The 23,693-nt window shown below is 38.0% G+C and overlaps 1 protein-coding gene across 1 annotated transcript in view; it reads right to left on the bottom strand.

Moving 5' to 3' along the window:
* cep162 (centrosomal protein 162) overlaps positions 1 to 23,693 on the bottom strand; it is a 134,416-nt gene that overhangs the window by 40,445 nt on the left and 70,278 nt on the right. Inside the window, exons 17-19 of the mRNA XM_043686982.2 lie at positions 15,904 to 16,035; positions 9,083 to 9,195; positions 6,466 to 6,580 (exon numbers count right to left, since the gene is read on the bottom strand). Of these exons, the coding sequence (XP_043542917.2) occupies positions 6,466 to 6,580; positions 9,083 to 9,195; positions 15,904 to 16,035 (360 nt within the window). The remainder of the gene's footprint in view (positions 1 to 6,465; positions 6,581 to 9,082; positions 9,196 to 15,903; positions 16,036 to 23,693) is intronic.

The raw sequence follows: 23,693 nt of genomic DNA, 5'->3' as shown, positions 1-23,693 counted from the left end.
TACCAGAGGATTGAAAACCTGCCACTGTGACATCCCTATTTAAAAAGGGAGGAAGGCAAACATCTATTTACTATAGGCTGAATAGCCTGACACATATTGTTGGAAAAACATTGTAATCAATTATTAAGGAAGCAGCAGCGCATTTGGAAAATCATTATCTAATCAAGCAGAGTCAGTATGGCTTCATGAAAAGAAATTTTGTCTGACTAATTTCTGAGTTTTTTTTTTAGGTAGTCTCAACCAGAGTGGATAGAGGGGAATTAGAAGGCGCATTGTGTTTAGATTTTGACAAGGTTCCTCACAAAACTTAAATTATAAGAGCCCCAGGGTATTGGAGGTAATATAATGGCAGGGATACAGAATTGACTAATGGGATGGAACCAGTATGGAGAAAGGGTGCTTTTCCAGGTTGACAACCTGTAACCAGTAGGGTTCCACAGGTATCAGGGCTGGGACTGCAAATGTTTACAATATATATATTAAAGACTTTGAGGAAGAAATCAAATGTACTGCAAATAAATTTGTAGACAACACAAAAAGAGAGAAAGGCAGATTTCAAAAGTTATACAGTTTACAGAAAGATATTGATAGGTTAAGTAAGTGGTCAATAAGTTGGCAATTGTAGCAAAATGTTGAAAAATGCGAAGTTGTCCATTTTGGAAGGAAGGGAGAACAATAGAACAGAATATTATTTGAATGGAAAAAAATCGAAGAAAGCTGCAATACAAAGGGACTTGGAGTACTTCTGTACAAAACACAAAGCTAGCACACAAATGAGTAGGGATCAGGAAGACTAATGGAATGTTGACCTTTTTTTTTTACAGAGGCTGGAGTAAAAGGGTCAGGAAACCTTACTGCAAGTGTACAAGGTGAGGGTGAGACTACATCTGGAGCACAGTTGGTTCTGATATAAAGCAATAGTTCCATTCTGGTGCAATCTGACATTATAAGAAAGTCACACAATAGCTGCACCATTTAAACTAATGGGGCCAGAATCATGTTATAGCCAATACAGGTAAAGAAAGTTTGCATTCTTCAAATAATGGTCTAAATACTTCAATCATGTTAAAGCCAATTAACGTTGAAGAAACACACATTATAGTAGAACCGACTGTACGGTGATAGTTTTGATGCCCTGGTTTAATGAAAAATATCATTTCGGTGGAGGCAATTCAGAGAAAGGTTCATGAGGATGATCCCTGGTAAGGAAGAATTGGCTTTTGAACAAAGGTTAAACACATTGGGACTCTACTCACTGGAGTTCAGAAGAAAGAGGGATGATCCTATTCAAACATATAGAATTCTTAAGGGTCTTGACCAGGTAAATACTGAAAGGATGTTTCTCCTCATGGGAGAGTCTAGGACCAGAGGGCATAGTCTCAGAATAAAGGGGTGCCAATGTAATACAGGGTTGAGGAGGAATTTCTTCAATTAGAGAGAGATGGGAGTCACATAGAACTGTGGAGGCAGAGTCTGTGAGTGTATTTAAGAATGACAGAGATAGAATCTTGATCAACAGGGGAATCAAGAGTTACGAGGAGAAAGCAGACAGTGGTTGTAAGCAGTGTTGTATCAGCCATGAACTATTCGCAAGTGACAGAGCTAGTTCGAGGAGGCATTGGACTACTCCTGTATCTACTTCCTATGGCATTATGGTTATGGTCTCTGCAATACAGTCTATCCTGTGTGCCTTTTAATAAAGAGACTAGCATAACATTGAGAGGTAGAAAACTGATTCTGACCAAGAGAATGTAATGCAAATTTTAAAAAGGTACAGCTGTTTAATCAATGTTTCAAAGATAACTTACAGAATTTTTTGAAATGTGACCAAATTGAGGAACTTTAAATTCCTATTTATTTGCTTACAAAACAGCTCTCACCAGGAGTCTGAGATTGACATATATTTCCTATTTAGCTTTGTTTAAACTATAATGAAAATAAAATTCAAAGCTCAAATTAATAAGGAGATTAGAATAATAACAACTTAAGCATTCTTACGGTATACTGAAGCCTATTAGAAACTGGAATGCTAATCAAAAACATTAATGGAGCTGTGCTTTTTGATGCAGCATTAAAAGTGACAACATACCATGGTAAATACAATAAATTGTAGGAGAACAGAGACTCTGAAATTTGTCCATAGCGTTCATAATAGGAAACTAGTGGTTCTTTGAAAGACAAATGACATGAATAATAGCACAGCTTTTAAATTATTTTTTATTTTAAACATGTCCTATTTAGGATGCCAGAAAAGTACTAAGTTGTGCACACAAGTTCTAGAATTAGGATAAAAGGTAGAATTCAAGCAATTTTAATTCAACTTCATCTTATTCAACTGAAAATAACTGGAAACCAAATTGAAAAAGCCTTCTTACATTTAGTAGTTACCATATTTCCAATTTTTAGAGCTTCCTGCCAAAGATATATCTTTTGAAATAAGACACATCCACTTGCCAAACATTGGTTGCGGAGCTCACTTGTGGAATTTTATTCAGATCTGTGCCTCAGACTCCTAAAAGATTTTTTTTAAAAAAACTTTAAATTGTCTCTCACAGACAATTATAATTTATAATAGAGGAGAATCTAACCCCCTTAGATCCCAACAGCAGGAGGAGGAGGTGACAGTGGGATAGTGGTAGTATCACTGGATCCCACCAAGGCAAATGGTGAAGTCTGAATACAATCGGGTTCATGAGTACCCTTTAAAGAAAAAAATCTGACATCCTTATCTGGTATGACCTACATATGACTCCAGATCCATAACCCTGTGATCGGGTCTCCTGAGGGCAGTTGGGGGAGGGGCTCTATAAGTGACCAGCCAGTGACCCCCACATCCCATGAATACGTTTTTAAAAATCTGCAACTAACTTTCTGATCTTTCTGTCATGGTTTGAGGTTTGTCATCCTCCACTCCTCAATCTAATGAGCATCGTTGTTGCATCTCTGTTTATGTTGATGTACAGCTGCTGTATGGATATTAGGGTCTATAGTACAACAGCTTTTTCAAATGTTGTAAGATAGAAATTACAAAAATATACATCACTTCATACTTTAGAACATTAGAGATAAGATACTTTACATACTTGATGGTGAAAATGTATACCATCCTTTGAGACAGTTCAGTAGGTGGTGAAGACATGGGCAAAATAAAGCATTTGGGAGGTCCAGAAAGCAAGGAGCTTGACTGGTAAGTCATATGAACATACAGTATTGATTGGCATGTAGGAATATGATACTATTGAAATTACTGAGACACAGTTAAGGAAGGACAGGACTGGCAGCTCAACATTCCAAGGTAAAGAAGTTTCAGGCACAGTGGTCGGGGGTGGGGGTGTGCAATCTGAGATAGGTGGGAGCATTGCATTATTGATAAAGGAAACCATCACTACAGTAATGAGGGAGGGTGTCCTAGAAAGGTCTTCAAATGTAGAGCTGAGTAGAGCTTAGAAATAATAAAAAAAGGATTACTTTGCTGGTATTATACTACAGGCTTCCCAACGGTCAGGGAGAGATAGAGGAGCAGATATGTAGGCAAATCACTGAAAGGTATGAGACAAACAGGGTTACATTTGGAAGAGATTTCAACTTTATTAACATTAACTGGAATCACCTTAGTATTAAAGGTTTAGACTGGTTGAAATTTTTAAAAGTGCATCTGGAGAGGTTTTTGTGCTAGTCCATAGACAATCCTACTAGAGATGGGGCAGTGCTTAATCTAATCCTAGGGAATGTAGCCAGTCAAGTAGTTTCAGTGGACAAGCAATTTAGAGATAGTGACTATAACTCTGTAAGTTTCAAGTCATTATGGAAAAGGATAAAGTAGAAGTTAAATATCTAACTGATTTAAATATCATTACACAGGATGTAGCAAACATAGACTGGGAGCAGTCATTTACAAGTAAGTCTACATTTGGAAAGTGGAATCTTTTAGATGTAGCATAGTGTCAAATCAGGACCACATTGTTCCTTTAAGAGTGAAAGGCAAGGGCAGCAGGTCTAGGGAATCCAGGGTGTCAAGGGAAAAAAGACAATAAAAAAAAACTGCAGCTGCTGGAAATCAGAAACAAAAATAAAAATTGGTGGAAAAACTCACCTCTGGCAGAATCTGTGGACAGAAAGCAGAGTTAACGTTACGGGTCAAGTGACTCTTCTTCTCTGGACCCAAAACACTAACTCTGCTTTCTTTCTACAGATGCTGCTAGATCTGCTGAGTTTTCCCACCAATTTCAGTTTTTGCTTCTGGATGTCAAAGGAGTTTGATAAAGACAAAGAAGGAAACATACATCAAAACAGGGGAGGCCATTGAAAACATAGGCAGCTTAAAAAATAAATTACGTGGACAAAGAGAGCCATGAAATATTTTTGGAGATGGAATGAAGGAAAATCCAAAGGCTTTTTATAAGCATATTAAGAATAAAAAGAATTACCAGGGAAAAAATGGGACCAACTAGAGACCAAAGAGGCAACCTGTGCCTGGAGCCGGAGGACATGAGCGAAGTCTGAAATGAACACTTCTCAATGTAGGTTTGCTGACTGAGCTAGAAGGTTCATGTTTAGACGTTTCATCACAATACTAGGTAACATCATCAGTGAGCCTCTGGATGAGGCATCGGTGGCATGGCCCGCTTTCTATTTATGTGTTTGGGTTTCCTTGGGTGGGTGATGTCATTTCCTGTTATTTTTCTCAGGAGGTGGTAAATGGGATCCAAGTCAATGTGTTTATTGATAGAGTTCCAGTTGGAATGCCATGCTTCTAGGAATTCTTGTGTGTCCTGTTTGGCTTGTCCTAGGAAGGATGTGTTGTCCCAGTCAAAGTGATGTCCTTCCTCATCTGTACGTAAGGATACTAATGAGAGTGGTCATGTCATTTTGTGGCTAGTTGAAGTTCATGTATCCTGGTGGCTAGTTTTCTGCCTGTTTGTTCAATGTAGTGTTTGTTACAGTTCTTGCAAGGTATTTTGTAAATGACATTCGTTTTGCTTGTCTGTACAGAGTCTTTCAAGTTCATTAGCTGCTGTTTTAGTGTGTTGGTGGGTTTGTAGGCTATCACGATGCCAAGAGGTTTGAGTAGTCTGGCAGTCATTTCCGAGATGTCTTTGGTGTAGGGAACGGTGGCTAGGGTTTCTGGACGTGTTTTGTCTGCTTGTTGGAGTTTGTTGCTGAGAAATCAGCGGACTGTGTTCATTGGGTACACATTCTTTTTTAGATGATTTTCCTCTGCTCTGTGTAGTTCCTCTGTGCTGCAGTGTGTGGTGATTCATCGAAATAATGTTCTAATGCAGCTTTGTTTGTGGGTGCTGGAACCTTTCAGCTCAGTGAGCAAACCTACATCCAGAACCTTAACCTGAACTACAAATCTTCTCAAAACTCACTAATGAATATTTCTCATCTGTGTTCACAAATGAGAAAGACATTGCAGCCAAGCATTTCAATTGGGATGGTGAGATTCCAGAACATGTTAATGAGGAGACATTAGATGCTTTAGTGAGCATAAAAGGTGTGTAAATACCCAGAACCTGATGGCATGTACTCCAGAATGCTATGGGAGGCAAGTGAGATTTTTGTGGGGGAGATATTAAATACTCTACTGGCCACAGATCAAGAGCCAGATGACAGGAGGGTAGCTATTGTCACTCCTTTGCTCCAGAAGAGCAGCAAGGGTAGACCAAGTAATTAGAGATCAGTTGGTCTGATATCAGTAGTAGGGAAATTGTTGGAAAAAAATTCTGAGCAATGGAATTAATCAATTCTTGGAAAGGCAGAATTGTTTGTACAGATTTGTTAAAGGGAGATTCTGTCTGACAAATATAATTGAAAAGGTGACTAAATATTTTGATATTTAGAGGTCCAATGAGCGAAGAATATACACAGTGAATGGTAGATCCCTAGGGAGGACTGACAAACAAAAGGACCTTGGTATGCAAGTCCTTAGATACCTGAAAATGTCAGATAAGGTAGGCAGGGTGATGATGGAGGAGTATGGGATGCTTGCCTTCATTAGCTATAGTGTAGAATAAAGGAGCAACAAAGTCTTGATACAACTTTATAAAACATTGATTAAGCCATAGCTGGAATGCCTCTTGCACATTATTTGAAGGATTCGATTGCACTGCAGAGGGTGCAGAGGAGATTCCCTAGGGTGTTCCCTGGCATAAAATGTCTCAGTGATGAAGAGGGACTGATTAGTTTGTGTTTGTCTTCACTGGAGTGGAGGAGGTGAGTGACAGGATCTGATTAAAAGGTATCCAAAATTATAACAGGCACAGTCAGAGTAGATCATGAAAATATTTTCCCAATGGTAGATGTGTTGAAGACCAGAGGGCATATGTTTAAGGAAAGGATTAAGTGCAAGAGACCGTGGGGCTGGTAATTAGAATTAGTATAGTTTGGTGCTTGTTAGTTGGCATAGAGATGGTGGGACAAAGGGCTGTTTCTTTGATGTATGACTCTATGACATGTACTTGCCTGTTTTACTCTCAATTGTGAAAGCAAATCAGTAATATTCTGATCTTTAACTTGTTCAGTCAACTGCACATCATGGACTGATACTTGCTTCATATTATCCTTGTGTGAATGCTTCCTAATGAGGAAAAAGGCAAAAAAATTACATTTTGATTTTCAAAGTGCAAACTTGAAATTAAATAAATAGACTTATTCCTTTGTATTAAAACAATTTTTTAAAATGTAGCCATTTTTAACTAAAAAACTGTCAATTTGTGCACACATACTGTGACTTTCCAGAATCCAATATATTCCACGTAACGCAAAAAGAGGATGAAGTGTTTTGATACATAATACAAACAGAAAAATAAAAACTTACATTTATTTCACACCTTTCAAGGTTATAGTTCATTCAAACTAAGTCCTCTAGAAATGTAGTCATTGTTGTATTGCAAAAAGTATTGAAACTAATTTGTTTACAGCAAGTTCCAAACACCAAGTGATAATGACCATAAGAGTTGAAATTATAATGTTAATTCAGAGCTAAATATTAATTAAAACAGTAGGGGCTAGCTCCCTGCTCTTCCTTAAAATACTGCCAGAGGATCTTTATGGCTATCTTCAAGGTTAGATCATTTTACTGTCTCATCTGAAAGTACTGCACTCACTCAGTGCTGCACTGAAGTATCAGTTTTGATGTTTGTGCAGATTCTGGAATAAGACTTGAAACCACAACGTTCTGATTGAGAAAGGAAAGACTGCAATCAACTGAACCATGGATGATATCTGCAAAGTAAAAGCAAAGTAATTCTTTCACACCATAAGCCTGGTGTTTCACAGAGGGTGGTGAGCCTATGGAGTTTTCTACAACAAAAGGCAGCGGATATCAAGTTAATGATTATATTCAAGAAATAAATGCATAGATTTATGGATACCAAAAGATGTTAAATGGCATGGAGAATGAGCGCAATTATGGCATTGAGGTAGATGATCAGTCATGATCCTGCTGAATAGTGGAACCGGCTTGATGGCTGAATGACTGACTCCACCTCCTATTTCAAAGTTTGTTTGTCCCAGGTGATAGCACAAAACAGGCAATTAGGCAATTGTATATAATGCTTGGAACTGAATATCACATGTTGCCTGTATTGGGCTGATATTGGTTGTGCTGCATCAATATCTGAGTGAATTTCTATCCTTCGGTATTTTCAAAAATTTGAACAAACAGAAGTAACAAATTATTGTTGAATTCAACATAATCAGGAGACTATCATCCAGTGCAGTGTCTCTTCCAGCTTTCCAAATGAGCAACTCAGTGTCGTTCTCCAGCTGTCTCCCTGTAACCCTGCACTTTGTCCCTTTGCAAATAAATGTCTAATTCCTTTTGAATTGCTCAATTGAACCTGCCTCCACCACATACTCAGTGCATTCTAAACCCTAACCACTTAGATAAGAAAGGTTTTCCTCATATACTTTTGAGACTTTTACTAATTACTTTAAATTGGTATTGATCCTTTCACTATTTTTTTCTTTTTGCTTATCCTGTCCAGTACTCTTGCAATTTTGAAAACTATTGTTAGATGTCTCAGCATTCACTTTTCCTATGAAAACTGTTTTCATTTCTCCAAACAGTCTTCACAATGGAAAATATTTTTGGGTTTGGAGCCATTCTTGGAAACTTTTTCTGCACTATGTCTTCACATTCTTCCTGGAGAAGAATTGGATGCAATGCTTCAACTGAGGTTGAACGAGTATCTAATACATGTTTAACATAACCGCCTTAATCTTGAGAGTGAGAGATCAACTCCCACCCTGGTGTTTTCAAAATTTAAATTTAGCTTCAAGAGATCTGGGAATAAAAAGCAGTATCAGTAAGAGATCAAGAAGCTGGCATCATCACTTTCTATTGTTATAAAAGCCCAGTTAGTTCCCTAGCTTCTTTAAAAGGAATGAAGGTAAGAAATGTATCTTGTAGGTAAGAAAAATGGTTCCAGACCCACATTAATATGGTTGAATCAAAAGTTGTCAAATGCTGTTGTCAGCTGTTGGAAATCAGGGTAAACAGGGCCAAGTAATAAGTATCTGCCTCAACAGATCACATCACAAGATTCAACAAACAAATTCTAATAATTTAAGCACAAGGCAATGTCACTTTTCAGCATGTGGATATTGGCATTTTGTCATCTTTTAACTTTTTAAAAACAACAGATTTGCTTTTGTGTCAGTATCCATTTCTAAAGGCTTGTATAAAACACCACACTGTAAAAATAAACATTTTAAAAGTCCTTTCGTTCTTAAGAAAACTGCATTTAATTTGTGAATGCGGTCTTACCATTTTAACAAAATACTCATTACAGGAAGTGAAAGGGCACAGAATAATTAGCTATGTAAATATCAAATAATAGAAAAATATGAAGCAGATAATGTCATCTCCAAAAAATGCAAGTGGAGGGCAACTTGCAATGGCTTTCAATAGCAATTATCTACTTTTCAAATGATTTAACTGCAACAATAAATACAGGGAATTGTGCTATTAGTAATCAGATGAATTTCAGTTTATTTCTTTATTTAAAGTCATTCACTAATTGGGAGCATCAATGCAAACATGAACTTTTCGAAAAAGCATATTTAAAAGCTTTACTTGAGTCGATGTATTTCTGCCATTAAGTGTTGAGTTTCTGTGAACATTTTCTCTTCATTTCTCTTTTTAAGAACCTGAAGCTCTTTCACCTGCGAGTAAAGTCTTTCATTTTCCTGAAATGATAAATGTTCTTAAATCCACCAACAGAATACATTCATGTTACATCAAATAATCTGTAGTTATAAATACCAAGAATACTAGTCCTAGAAAGAAAACACAGCTTTCCTGTTGACATCTCAAACATTAGCTAAAAAAAGATATTCCCGAACTAGAATAGTATCACCTGCCTGTGTTTCGCCCATACCCCTCCAAACCTTTCCTATTCATGTACTTATCCAAATGCCTTTGAAATGTTCTAACTGTATCTGCATCTACCACTTCCTCTGGCAGTTCATTCCACACATGAACCAATCTCAGTGTAAAGAAAAGTTGTCCCTCATGTCCATTTTACATTTTTCTCCTCTCAATTTAAAAATATGCCCCCAAGCTTTGAACTCCGGCGCCAGTAGATTTTTGCTATTCACCTTATCTTGGCCTGTAACGATTTTATAAATCTCTCTAAGGTCACCCCCCCAACCTCCTATGCTCCAGTGAAAAAAGCCCCAGCCTATCTAGCCTATTTTTATAATTCAAACCCTCCATTCCTGACAACATCCCATAAATCTTTTCTGAACCCTTTTTAGTTTAAGAATATCCTTTGATAATATAACAGTGTGATCAGAAGTGCACACAGTACTCCAGAAAAAACTTCATCAATACCCTATACAACCTCAGCATGATATCCTAACTCCTATACTCATAGGTGTGAGCAATGAAGGCAAGCATGCAAAACACCTTCTTAACCACCATGTCTACCTGTGATGCAAATTTCAAAGAATTATGGACTTAAACCCTTAGGTCTTTCTGTTCTACAATACTACTCAGGGTCCTGTCCCTCTTTGTGACTTCAAAACCTCCTCTAGTCAGTTCTGTTCAGCAGTGTCTGCTGGGATCTTATGAAGCAAATTGACAGAATTAAAGACATTTGTGACCATCACACTGACTAATAAAGACAGGGAAAAGAATATTTTTCAACCTGCATCCTCTTCAGCCCCATGAAATTTAACATTAAAATAGTACTGAAGAATCAGAATATAATATTTCACACACAAATTTTACGGTGACTATGTCACAAAGCTAGTTCCTTTTTTTCTAACAGCTGTTCCTTGGTTAAAGGAGAGTCTGACCTTGATTTTTTTTCAGAGGGGCAATAAACTGGGCCAGGCTCTGATCACTTTATTGCTGGAACAGCACAGCAGGTCAGGCAGCATCCAGGGAACAGGAGATTCGACGTTTCGGGCACAGGCCCTTCTTCATTCCTGAAGAAGGGCCTGTGCCCAAAACGTCGAATCTCCTGTTCCCTGGATGCTGCCTGACCTGCTGTGCTGTTCCAGCAATAAAGTTTCAACTTTGATCTCCAGCATCTGCAGACCTCACTTTCTCCCCGGGCTCTGATCAGCCTGGTTTGGTACAGAGGTGAAAAGGATTTTGAGAGGCCTTTTGTTTATATGTAAACAGTTGAGACTTCAGGACAAAGTGGTCATGTTTTAGAAGTAACCTGTATAATGAAAGGGGGGGTAGTCAGCTCTTTAGCTGAGCTGAGCAGTTTTAGTTCAGTTTTGAACTGGGAAGTTCAACAGGGAGCTGTGTGGAAACTCTACCTCTTTTCTGCCCTTCAACTTCAACCTGTAAGCATGTGTTCAATTTATACTGGTTCTTAAAGGAAGTTTGCTTATTGGGACTGTTGTGTGTATTCAGAACAGCATAATTAAGTCTAACTGGATAGGCTGAGTTCTTTATTCTGTTCTTTGTGTTTCATCGTGCAATTTTGTGAATACATTTTTTGTCTGTTTTAAAATCTAGTATTCAACCTAGTTATCTTACTGCGGGTAATTTTCACTGCACACTTACTGAAACAAATTGCAAAGTTAGGTCTAGGGCTGCCTGCTTAAGAATGTTTTGAGTGGTCTGGCCTAGTCCATAACAACTATTTTTGAATAGGGCTGCTTTATCTTTATTTTACCAGAGTTCAAGTATTTTAATATTAACAAGGTTTTCTTTTCTGCCATTGAGATGATCAGAAGTTCCATTCAGTTTATTCTGTTCCATTATTCTAGCGAATGTAAAGATCATATGCTCAACAGACTGAACATATTAAAAATTCAATAAAATACCTTCAAAAGTGTAGTCATTGTTGTAATGTAGGAAATGCAACAGGTAATGTGTGCACAGTGAAATCCCATGGACAGTAATGAGATAATTAGAAACATAATTGGCAGGAGACAGAGAATAACGATGGAGAGTTGCTTTTCAAACTGGACGCCTGTGACCAGCAGTGTTCCAGAGGGATGGGCTCTTTTGTTTGTCATTTATGTAAATGATTTGGATGAGAATATAGAGGGCATGTTAGCAAGTTTGCAGATGACAACAAATTTGGTGGCATTGTAGACAGTGAAGAAGATTATCTAAGCTTACAAAGGGAACTTGATAAAACGGGTCAATGGGCTGAAAAAATGGCAGATGGAGTTCAATCTGGATAAATGCAAGGTATTACATTTGGGTACAACAAACAAGGTAAGGCTTATATAGTAGGGCTTTGAGTAGTGTTGTAGAACAGAGAGATCTAGCTACATAGTTCTAAGTACAGAGAGATTCATCTACATAATCTTTTGAGGCCTAAAAGGCGTTTAGCACACTTGTCTTCATTGCTCAGTCCTTTAAATTTAGGAGTTGGGACGGCATGTTGAGATTGTATAGGGTGTTGATGAAGCCTCTTCTGGAGTATTGTGTCCAGTTCTGGTCGCCCAGTTATAGGAAAGATATTATTAAGCTGGAGAGGATTCAGAGGAGTTGCAGGGTATGAAAGATTTGAGTTATAAAGAAAAACTGGATAGAATGGGAATTTTCTTCACCTGAGAGGCAACCTGATAGAAGTTTATAAAACTTGACAGGTATAGATAAAGTTGATGGTAGTTGTCTTATCCCTAAGATGGGGAATTTCAGGACTAAGGAACACATTTTGTAAGGTGAGAGGAGAGAGACTTAAAAATTATGTAAGAGACAAATATTTTACACAGAGGGTGGTTTGTGTGTGGAATGAACTTCCTCAGGAAATGGTGGATGCAGGTATGATTACAATGCTTAAAAGATATTTGGATAGATACATGAATAAGAAAGGTTTGGAGGGATATAAGCCAGGAGTAGGCAGGTGGGACTAGTATAGTTAGGGATTATGTTTGGCAAGGACTGGTTGGGCTGAAGGGTCTGTTTCTGTGCTGTATGACTCCATGACTATTAGAAACATGAAAAATAGGAGCAGGGTTAGGTCCAAAAATAGAAATTGCTATTCTGAGGATGGGTCATTTGACCTTAAATGTTAAGTGTGATTTTTCTCCACAGATGCTGCCAGACCGATTTTAACTTTTCCAGCAATTTCTATTTTTGCCTCTGATTTACAGCATCCACAATTCTTTTGATTTTTTGCAGGATATGGTTATTCAGCCCATCAAACCTGCACTATCATTAACTTTTTTAATTAATTCAAGGGATGTGGGTGTCAATGGTGGGGTCAATATTGATTGCCCATTTCCAGTTGCCCTTGAGATGATGGTGGTTAGCTGCCGCTTGAACTGTCTATTTTAGGCAGCAAGTTCCAGAATTTTGTTCCAGCATACTGAAGGAACTGCACTATATTTCCAAGGCAGGATGATGAGTGGCTTGGAGGGGAAGATATATTTGATGTTCCCATGTATCTGCTACCCTTGTCCTTCTCGATGTTAGTGTTCATGTGTTTTGGTTAGGTGCTGTTTAAGGAGTCCTGGTGAACTTCTGCACTGCATCTTTGCGATAGTACATACTGCACTGAAGCAATTATGATCATAGTGAATTCCTGATCGCAACGCCATAGTCATACTCTTTCCATAACCCTGGATAACTTTAGTGTCCAGAAATTTATCTATTTCTTTCTCAGAAATATTCACCGTATTGGCTTCCATAGCTTCACCACCAACTGAGAAAAGACATTTCTTCTCATGTCGGTAAAGGGCCAACTTATATTCTGAGACCATGACCCTTTGTTCTAGCGACCCGAGCCAGCAAAAAACATCATTCCTACATCCGGTCTGTCCAGCCTTGTTAGAACTTCACAAGATTCAATGAGATCACTTCTTATTCTTCTAAATTCCAGTGAATAAAGGCAGAGTTGACTCCATCTCTTGTCAAATGACAATCCTACCTTCCCAGGAATCAGTCAGGTGAATTTTTGCTGTAATCTCTCTGTGGTCATTATATCCTTTACTAGTTTTTTTTGGGATTTGATTCAAGAGATAAGTTTTTATCAGGATTTTGGGGTAACTTCCTGCTCTTGTTCAAAATAGTGCCATGAGATCTTTGTTTAACATCTAGCTGGCTCCAAGAGTGCAGCACTTCCCCAGTACTGTAGTGGATTGTCAGCTAATATTTTTGTGCTTAATTCTGGAGTGAAACTAGCATCTGGGAATTTGTGACTCAGAGGTGGGCATGCTACCAAGTAAGACCTGACTAGGAAAAGAAAAAGGAACACATATTTAAGTCCTAAACAAAAATAGTACATTTGTCAGTTCAAGCAAGGAACAAAAGGAAACAATCTATGATAGCAAAGAGCACAGGAATGATGCATGTCAAAAGGGATGAGATTTGTGCAAGGCACAAAAAATTGATAATGAGCCAAACATAAAAACAAAAGATGGGTCCAAAAGAGATGTTCATTTGTACAAAAATGTTTCTCATTATTCCTTATGTGCTATGAGATTTTTCCAATCCATGAATATTCATTGTACAAAATTGAAAATCAGGTAAAAAAACCGTGTAAAATAACAATGATGTCAGATATCTGCAAAAATCAAAACTCTTACTGACCTTTCATCATGCAATGCTTTCCAAAATACAAGAGTAATTCAAACTATCTCTGATTGCCACTCAGTATGCATTAGACTTTGCTCTGTACATCTGTTTTGTTTCCTGTAGCTTGGCGTTCTAGCGAGGAATATCTAGGCTTAGGGCCAATTTAGACAACTCAAGGAAACAGAGATTTGGTTGTGATGAGTTAGATTTGGAGCATTTTGATTTATTCTTGGTAATCATATCTGTTATAAAGGATCCAAAGACCAGTGTGCATCCTGAATTGACCTTTGGAACAGAATGGAGCGCTATGGATGTAATTTGTGTTTATACCCGAATACTGCATTAACAAATGAAAGAAGGTTTTAATAGCTAAAATGTACACCACTGAAATCTCCAAAAGCTGAATGATATAAATGTAAATGGTGATGAAATCTTTTGATATTAATTTGTGCTGTGAAAAGTAGCAATCTGTGAAAATGGTAAAATTAAATGAATAGAAAGTTCCAAGGAGTTTCTATATTTGACTTACAAAATATTAATTACATTCAATACTGCCTGGAAAAAGTCTGGAGCTTTTTGCAATGTTTTGAATAGGTCACTTTCAACTCTATTAAATTCTAATCAATTCAACAGAGCAGTCACAGACTTAGCTTCCATAGCCTTATGTGGTGGAGAATTCCACTGGTTCACCACCAGCTAAAGATTAATACCATTTGGGCTCCTTGTCAATCAGGTACTTAGGAGAAGAGAAGGGATGCTCCATACTGAAAAAGGCACAGATTTTGAATGCCAGAATGCAGAAAATAGCAAGGGAGCCACGAGGTGCAGCCAAGAGCTGCGGAAGGGCTGACAAGAAAAGATCTGGCAGCTATGTGGACTCAGAAGATGTGTTCATGATAGCAGAGAGAAAAGGTGAAGAAAAATCACAAGTAGTTTTGATTCATGCAGCAAAGAAACATTAGAGCTCGGAGAAATACAATACAGAAATATCGCTTGGTAAAGCTAGCTGTTGTTGAAAAAAGCAATTGTGCTTTTGAGTGAGTGCAGATTCAAGAATGCAGAAGAGTATAGTTGTAGGAAGGGAGGAAGGACCAGAACTTGAGCTGTCATTGAGGTAATCAGTGGCAGAAGAATTTTTCAGCAAGTTTTAAAGTTAGATCATTGCAAGAGAAGAAATCGGAATTCTCATGCATTTTAAATTAGACTTGGCCCATAGTGTCCCTAAATCTGGGTGAAATGAGTTATAGAGAAATCTCAGGGGGAAATTGATCTTGACTGTATATATTTCTTGATGTACTCTGTGGAGTATGTGTCTGCTCCCCGTATTTACTGAAGTTAATTCTAACTAGATATTAGATTGTATTACTGTTCAAACTTGGTACAGTGAAATTTGTTTTTTTAAAATCATGGAATTTTGTGGCTTTATTATTGTAGTAAGTACCTACGATCTCACATTTTGTCTATTTTTAAAACAATTGTAACTTAAATTTCTGTCTGGTATGGGATCATAGCAAAAATATTCAATTGATGAATGACCACAATATTATGAATGCAATCCACCTGAAAGATTAGCAAGAGCAAAGATTGGCTGCCATCTGACACCCAAAAATAACTTGGCAGTGACTGTGTTATATCTTTTACTGAAATATTACTGGGGAGAAAATTTAAGCTGGGACGAAGGTCTCATGCAGTTTGATTTTGAGTAAAGAAATTAGACAAGATAAAAGCTAAAGTATGAAGTCAAGCTTGACAGTCAAATGCAGTAGATAAGAAAACTCCATGCACAAAACATAGGAAAATATTGAAAAAATAAAGCTGACTGATTTTACTACTTAACCACCAAAATAAAACTCTGATACAGTCCTTGGAAAGTGGAGAATCCAACATCGTTGTTCCAATACCTGATGGTATCCTTGAATTAGAGTTTCTTGTTCCTGAACTTCCTTTTCAATTAATTTCAGCTTTTCTTCAGTCACAGGATCCAATGGTCCTCCAAATATTAATTTCTTCCTGTTTGCTTCCAAGCTGTGCAACTTTCAGAAAAAAATGCATTATTAAATTATTTTAAAAGAGAAACTCTTCTGCAGGTATGATAACAGATGGTGATGGACCTGGATACAGAATTTCATTTAAGTATGTAAATCATGATTTTATATATAGCTTGGGAGCCATTGTGAAGGATAATGATTTTGTATTACTTTGAGAGCAATGCTAAGTTATATCACTTCAGCTGAGGAGTCTGGAAATACGCAAACAGCATTTTGAAGTATTACAAAGATTATTGTGGCTATAGAGTCAGAGCACGGAAGCACACCCATCAGTCTAACTCGTCCACACTGACTAGACATCTCAACTTGACCTAGTCTCATTTCCCAGCATTTGGCCCATATCACTCTAAACCCTTCCTATTCTTATACCTATCCAGATGCCTTTTAAATGGTGTAACTGTACATTTCCACCACTTCCTTTGGCAGTTTGTTTCATACACTACCACCCTCAAATGTGAAAAGGTACATCTCTAGTCCTTTTCAAATCTTTCCTGTCTCACCTCAACCTATGTCCTCTAGTTTTGTACTTCCCTACCCGAGGGAAAAGATCTTGGCTTATCACCTTATCCATGACTCTCATGAGCTTATTAATGTCTATAAAGTCACCTTTCAGCCTCTGATGCTCCATGGAATAAAGCACTGATACAGTCCTTGGAAAGTGGAGAATCCAACGTCTTTGTTCCAATACCTGATGGTATTCAGCCTATTCAGCCTCTCCCTAGAACTCAAACCCTCCAGTTCTGACAACATCCAGGAAGCACAAATATGCCACATTACAACCCAACTGACAATTCTAAATTGGTTGTCAATCTAATTATTATGCACCACTGCTTCCATAACCCAATGTCCAACATTAGATGTGATTCGGTGATTGGGCAACAGTTGCTAAATAATCCTGAGTGAATGAAGGTTGGAACTGCCAATCCTGCAAAGTGCAAGTCAATACTATGTTTGTTTGTTTTTTAAGAAGATTTCCAGCATTTTAAAATTTTCATTGCCCAGATTGAAAGGAATTGACATGATAATTAAATTGAACTCTGCCATGAATAACATGAAGTTCAAAATGTGTACCAGGTTAGATCACAGCCAGTAATAATGCAGCTGTGGTTTCATTTCTATTCTGGCATTACTCAGATGTAATTTTACAATTAATTGAAGTTGGAACTGTAGAAAATACCAGCGTTTCATGAATAATCTAAATTCTTCTGTCTGTGAATGTGCAAACTGCCCAATTATGCAGAAAAAAAACCCATCTCATCAACTGGAAATACATTGGCATAATTACTAATCCATTATTTAGAAATCTGGATATTTAAAAGGATATCTGAATTGTTAGCTTGTAGCCATCTTTGCTTTTCTGAATTCCTAAATGACATCTCGTTGTAGTAGTTTTTTAGTATTCTAATGAGAGAGATGTCAGGACAGTCTTTCTTTTCAGAGTCCTATGTATAATGACATTAATTTAAAGTAAGATATATGCCTTTATGTATCTTGATTATAATTTTAGACATAATTAATGCACAGTGCCATGTTCTTTGCAGACCAAAAGAACATGTACATGCACTGCATCTATTTCAACACAACAAAATAGGTGACAGCCATTCTCTGGCTCATTTTTCAGTGTAATGCCTTGGTCAATCAGAGTCAACCTGCCTGGTTTAAAATTTAAACAAATCTTAACAGTAAAATGTAATTTATTGTTAACTGGTTGATTCTTCATGCAGCCTCTACTAATCAGAATCCACTTGCCAATCATTCAGGGGAGACACTAAACGAGTATTTTGCATCAGTATTTACTGTAGAAAAGGATATGGAAGATATAGACTGTAGGGAAATAGATGGTGACATCTTGCAAAATGTCCAGATTACAGAGGAGGAAGTGCTGGATGTCTTGAAACTGTTAAAGGTGGGTAAATCCCCAGGACCTGATCAGGTGTACCCTAGAACTCTTTGGGAAGCTAGAGAAGTGATTGCTGGGTCACTTGCTGAGATATTTGTATCATCGATAGTCACAGGTGAGGTGTCGGAACACTGGAGGATGGCAAACATGGTGCCACTGTTTAAGAAGGGTAGTAAAGACAAGCCAAGGAACTATAGACTGGTGAGCCTGACCTCGGTGGTGGGCAGGTTATTAGAGGGATTCCTGAGGGACAGAATGTACGTGTATTTGGAAAGGCAAGGACTGATTAGGGATAGTCAACATGGCTTTGTGTGTGGGAAATCATGTCCTCACAAACTTAACGGAGTTTTTTGAAGAAGTAACAAAGAGGATTGACGAGGCAGAATGGTAGATGTGACTTATATGGACTTCAATAAGGTGTTCGACAAGGTTCCCCATGGCAGACTGATTAGCAAGGTTAGATCTCATGGAATACAGGGAGAACTAGCCATTTGGATACAGAACTAGCTCAAAGGTAGAAGACAGAGGGTGGAGGTGGAGGATTGTTTTTCAGACTGGAGGCCTGTGACCAGTGGAGTGCCACAAGGATCAGTGCCACAAGGATATGCATTGTCCTCTACTTTTTGTCATTTACATAAATGATTTGGATGCGAGCTTAAGAGGTATAGTTAGTAAGTTTGCAGATTACATCAAAATTGGAGGTGTAGTGGACAGCAAAGAGGGTTACCTCAGATTACAACAGGATCTTGACCAGATGGGCCAATGGCTAAGAAGTGGCAGATGGAGTTTAATTCAGATAAATGCTAGGTGCTGCATTTTGGGAAAGCAAATATTAGCAGGACTTATACACTTAGTGGTAAGGTTCTAAGGAGTGTTGCTGAACAAAAAAACCTTGGAATGCAGATTCATAACTCCTTGAAAGTGGAGTCGCAGGTAGATAGGACAGTGAAGAAGGCGTTTGGTATGCTTTCCTTTATTGGTCAGAATATTGAGTATAGGAGTTGGGAGATTATGTTGCGGCTGTACAGGACATTGGTTAGACCACTGTTGGAATATTGCGTGCAATTCTGGTCTCCTTTCTATTGGAAAGATGTTGTGCAACTTGAAACGGTTCAGAGAAGATTTACAAGAATGTTGCCAGGGTTAGAGGATCTGAGCTACAGGGAGAGGCTGAACGGGCTGGGGTTGTTTTCCCTGCAGCGTCGGAGGCTGAGGGGTGACCTTATGGAGGTTTACAAAATTATCAGGGGCATGGATAGGATAAATAGGCAAAGTCTTTTCCCTGGGGTAGGAGAGTCCAGAATTAGAGGGCATAGGTTTAGGGTGAGAGGGGAAAGATATAAAAGAGACCTAAGGGGCAACTTTTTCACACAAAGGGTGGTACGGGTATGGAATGAGCTGCCAGAGGAAGTGGTGGAGGCTGGTACAATTGCAACATTTAAGTGGCATTTGGATGGGTATATGAATGGGAAGGGTTTGGAGGGATATGGGCCGGGTGCTGGCAGGTGGGACTAGATTGGGTTGGGATATCTGATTGGCAGGGATGGGTTGGACCAAAGGGTCTGTTTCCATGCTGTATATCTCTATGACTCTATGACTCCACTTATGCAATAAAAATTTTGTTTGCACTTTAATTTGCTAAACTTATGAATTGTCCGAAAAGGTACAAGACAAAAAGCTTTAACAAAATGTATCTTAATTTCAGCAACACAAAACTAAGTGTCTTAAAAGTAAAGCTTTCTTTTCATTACAATCTCAACAATTTCTTTTTTTTTCTTCACTAAAAGCATGCAAATGCACAGATGTAATTCAAGGTAATCATGTTGTTATTACTTGAAGATTAACAGACTAACTGATATTGCTTGTGTGATTTAATCAGTTCCTGGAAGTTGGTAGTTTGAGAATATTTTCCAACATAATGGCAGCACTTATTCCTAGCGCTAAGAATCTTCATGGCTTTGTTTCAATTTTTTCAATAGTTTGATTCAACCTCCCATTTGAAGGGCTCTACCTGTCACAATACAGCATTCCCACAGCCTAACTTAGGTCACGTACTGGGACTTGAATTCAATGTTCCGAGTTAGAACTGGGATCGCCATTAATTGAACCAAACTAACAGAGAAAAATGGGAGAGGTGGGAAGCTAATTAAATAAAAAGGAAGCAAAGACTGTGATTTATTTTTGAAACTGAGAGTTTTAGGGATTAGGCAGCGTGTAAAACACCAGTTCCACAGCTGAGATAACTCACTGAATGGTGTGCCAGTCAGCTCAATAACAGTGAGGATGAGTACCTCATCCTAAACGTGATGACACTGGTCAACAATTTCTGTTGCCTCAGCTTGCCAATCAGCTTCTGGCTCCTAAAATCCACTCTGGATGCCTACTCCTTGGGTGATCTAGCAGTAAGAACTACACATTTTATTTCTTCTTGCAAGTTGGGGGATCATCCTATTTCTCCCTTCTCTGCCTTTGATTTTCCCGAAATTGGGGCAATTGGTGGCCTCATGTCCAATTTGGCAAGCAGACTGCCTTCGTGTCCCAGTTGGGAAATTAGACAGCCAATTCTCCCAATGGGGAGGCAGGTGATCGGGAAAGCAATGAGTTAAAGCTATTAAGTGACCACTTAATTTCTGGCAAGTCACCCAATGACACTTCTCAATTGGTATTTCATTACTGAGATGGTTTAAAAAAGAGAGGGTGTTTTTCTCTCTAGACCAGTTGGCTCAATTATTTCCCCTTCTCAACATCTCCAAGGAAAGGAAAATTTCACTCGTAGGCCACAAAAATAAAGCAGTAATTGACCATTGCATCTGAGAAACAAATTACAGATTGCTTGTAACTAACTACATACAAATGGTTAAAGTATTCATGAGATGAATTAAAATGAATATTTAGCAGCAGAAAATTGATGTACAAGTTGCTGAAACATGTATTCACCCTAGGAGATGAGAACACTTTCTAATTGAAGTGCATGAATTATTCACAAAGAACAGAAAAGCAGTGGGAGTAGTTTTAGTTGGCAATGAAAAGTTGAAAATTAAGGAAAGTTTATTGTTATTTGAGGAAAAGAAGCAAGTTAAATAATGGGAGTTCATGAATAGATTTGTAGCGAACAAATTAACAACTTGGCCTGCTTTGAGTAAGGCATGAATGTTAACATTTGGGTTACAGCACTTTCAAATCAATTCAACATAAACTAGGAAGACATAGATATTTAATGGGAGTGATGCACTAGAATCAAATGAGTGTGATACAACTCCATTGTTCTAGTTTTAAATTCAATAGGGTTGATTTTATGAAACTAAGTTGGCATTAGGAAGCTGCCTAAGGAGTGGGACACACTGAAAGCTTGCGGTTTCAAATAAATTTGTTGGACTATAACCCGGTGTTTTGTGATTTTTGACTTCATCCAACATTAGCAGTCATTGGAAATAGAAAGTGGCACTCCCAAGATTCCCTGTTTACAAATGAATATATTAACCCATTATAACAACTGCACTATTTGGAAACAGTAGATCTATTTCAATGTACTCAATAGGACATATTAATACACCATAAGCACTATATGCTAGTTCTTCCTTTACATTATACACAATTGTGGAGACCATACTTTTTTTCTCAGTCAGTTCTTCTATAACACGATAGTTATGTTCTTGTGTAACCTCATGTTGCAGAAAAATCACCCCTTTAGAAATAGCACTTAAAGTGTTGATGATGTAGTCGCTTTACAGCCAACACATTTTAAAATTTCCCATTTTAGAAACAGTGTCCCCAATTCAGCAGAACAACCTGTATATGCTTTCACTGACTGAACTCCCATTAGAAGCACAATTTTTAAAATTTGGTCTTCAGATGCCAAAGGTTCGAGAAGAAACGATTTCTGCAAGTGTAAACACAGTAATGCTGAGGTTACGCTACTGGACGAACATTCCAGAGTCAATTGCTAACAACTAAAATAACAGGAGTTCAAATTTGAGAAGATTTATAGCTCAGGTTGAGGTTTTAGATGTAGGTTTGCTCGTTGAGCTGGAAGGTTCATTTCCAGATGTTTCGTTACCCTACTATGTAACATCTTCAGTGGAATAACATCACCAACCCAAAGAAACCCAAACATATAAATAGAAAGCAGGAATTTTCAGCATTGCTTCACCTGAGGCCCACTGAAGATGTTACCTAGTAGAGTAACAAAATGTCTGGAAATGAACCTTCCAGCTCAGCGAGCAAACCTACATCCAAAATGAGTTCAAATGCTACCAAGATAGTTTGAGAATTTAAAATTCTGGAAATAGTCAGCTAGTGACAACAAAGCTGTGGGAATATCAAAACAACACAAGTTTTTTTTGGGAATGTCCTTTAAGAATTGCACATTGATGTTCTCACATGGTCTGACCTACGATTTCAGTCCCACACATTAATATGGTTAATTCTGAACTGCCCCTACTGAAGTATTTTGCACACTTGTAAAATGACAGCCCATCATCACATACCCAGAAAAGAACACTAGCAACTCATGATAAGCTGGTGAAGTTCACATTTCTCAAGCAAACATACAATAGAGTATTCAGACAGCAACTAGAAACAAAAGCACAACTAAATTAAGGTTATTGGTTCATCTGGACTATAGGACTACAATAGGAAGAGAAAGGAGTTGGCTAAAGTAGACTGGAAACAAAGACATATGGTGGGAGAGTTGAAGAGCAGTGAAGGACTTACAATGCAATTTTTCAAAGTGCTCAGCAAAAGTTTATTCCAGTGAAAAGGAAGGACTGTAAGAAAAGGGGTAATCTGCCATGGGTGTCTAAGGAAATAAAGAAGGCTATCAAATTGAAAGAGAAGGCACACAAAGTGGCCAAGGTTAGTGGGAAACTAGAAGATTGGGAAAGCTTTAAAGGTCAACAGACAGCCATAAAAAGAGCTATAAAGAAAAGTAAGATCGAACATGAGAAAAAACTAGCACAGAATATAAAGACAGATAGCAAAATTTTCAATTAATATATAAAACAAAAAAGAGTGGCTAAAGTAAACATTGGTCCTTTCGAGGATGAGAAGGGGTATTTAGTCATGGGATATGATGAAATGGCCGAAGCACTGAAGAGGTACTTTGTGTTGGTCTTCACAGTGGAAGACATGGATAACATGCCAGTAATTGACAGAGAGACAAAGATAGGTGATGACCTTGAAACAACCAATTATCATCACAGAATTAAAAATCACACAACACCAGGTTATAGTCCAACAGATTTATTTGGAAATTTTAGCTTTCAGAGCGCTGCTCCTTTATCAGGTGGTTGCAGGAGCAGTGCTCAGCAAGCTAGTGCTTCCAAATAAACCTGTTGGACTATAACCTGGTGTTGTGTGATTTTTTAAACTTTGTTCATCCCACCGGCATCTCCAAATCATCAATTATCACAGAAGAGTCAGTGTTGGGCAAGATAATCGAGCTAAGGATATACAAATCTCCTGGCCCTGATGGAATGTATCACAGAGTACTAAGAGAGATGGTGGGAGAAATAGCAAGTGCACTTGTGGTAAGTTTCCAAAATTCACTGGACTCTAGAGCAGTTTCAGCAGATTGGAAAAGAGCAAATGTGACACCACTATTTAAAATAGAAGGTAGACAAAAGGTGGCGAATTAAAGACCTATTGGGGAAGATGCTTGAATCTATTATCAAGTAAGAAATAGCAAGGCATCTAGATAGAAATTGTCCTATTGAGCAGACCAGCATAGGTTCAATAAGGGCAG

The sequence above is a fragment of the Chiloscyllium plagiosum genome, unplaced genomic scaffold, assembly GCF_037043375.1.
Source record: "Chiloscyllium plagiosum isolate Xiang-an unplaced genomic scaffold, Cpla_swu_hap1 HiC_scaffold_3, whole genome shotgun sequence".
NCBI lineage: Eukaryota > Metazoa > Chordata > Chondrichthyes > Orectolobiformes > Hemiscylliidae > Chiloscyllium > Chiloscyllium plagiosum.
The sequence above is the reverse complement of the archived record's forward strand: the minus strand, read 5'-3'. Positions and strand labels throughout refer to the sequence as shown.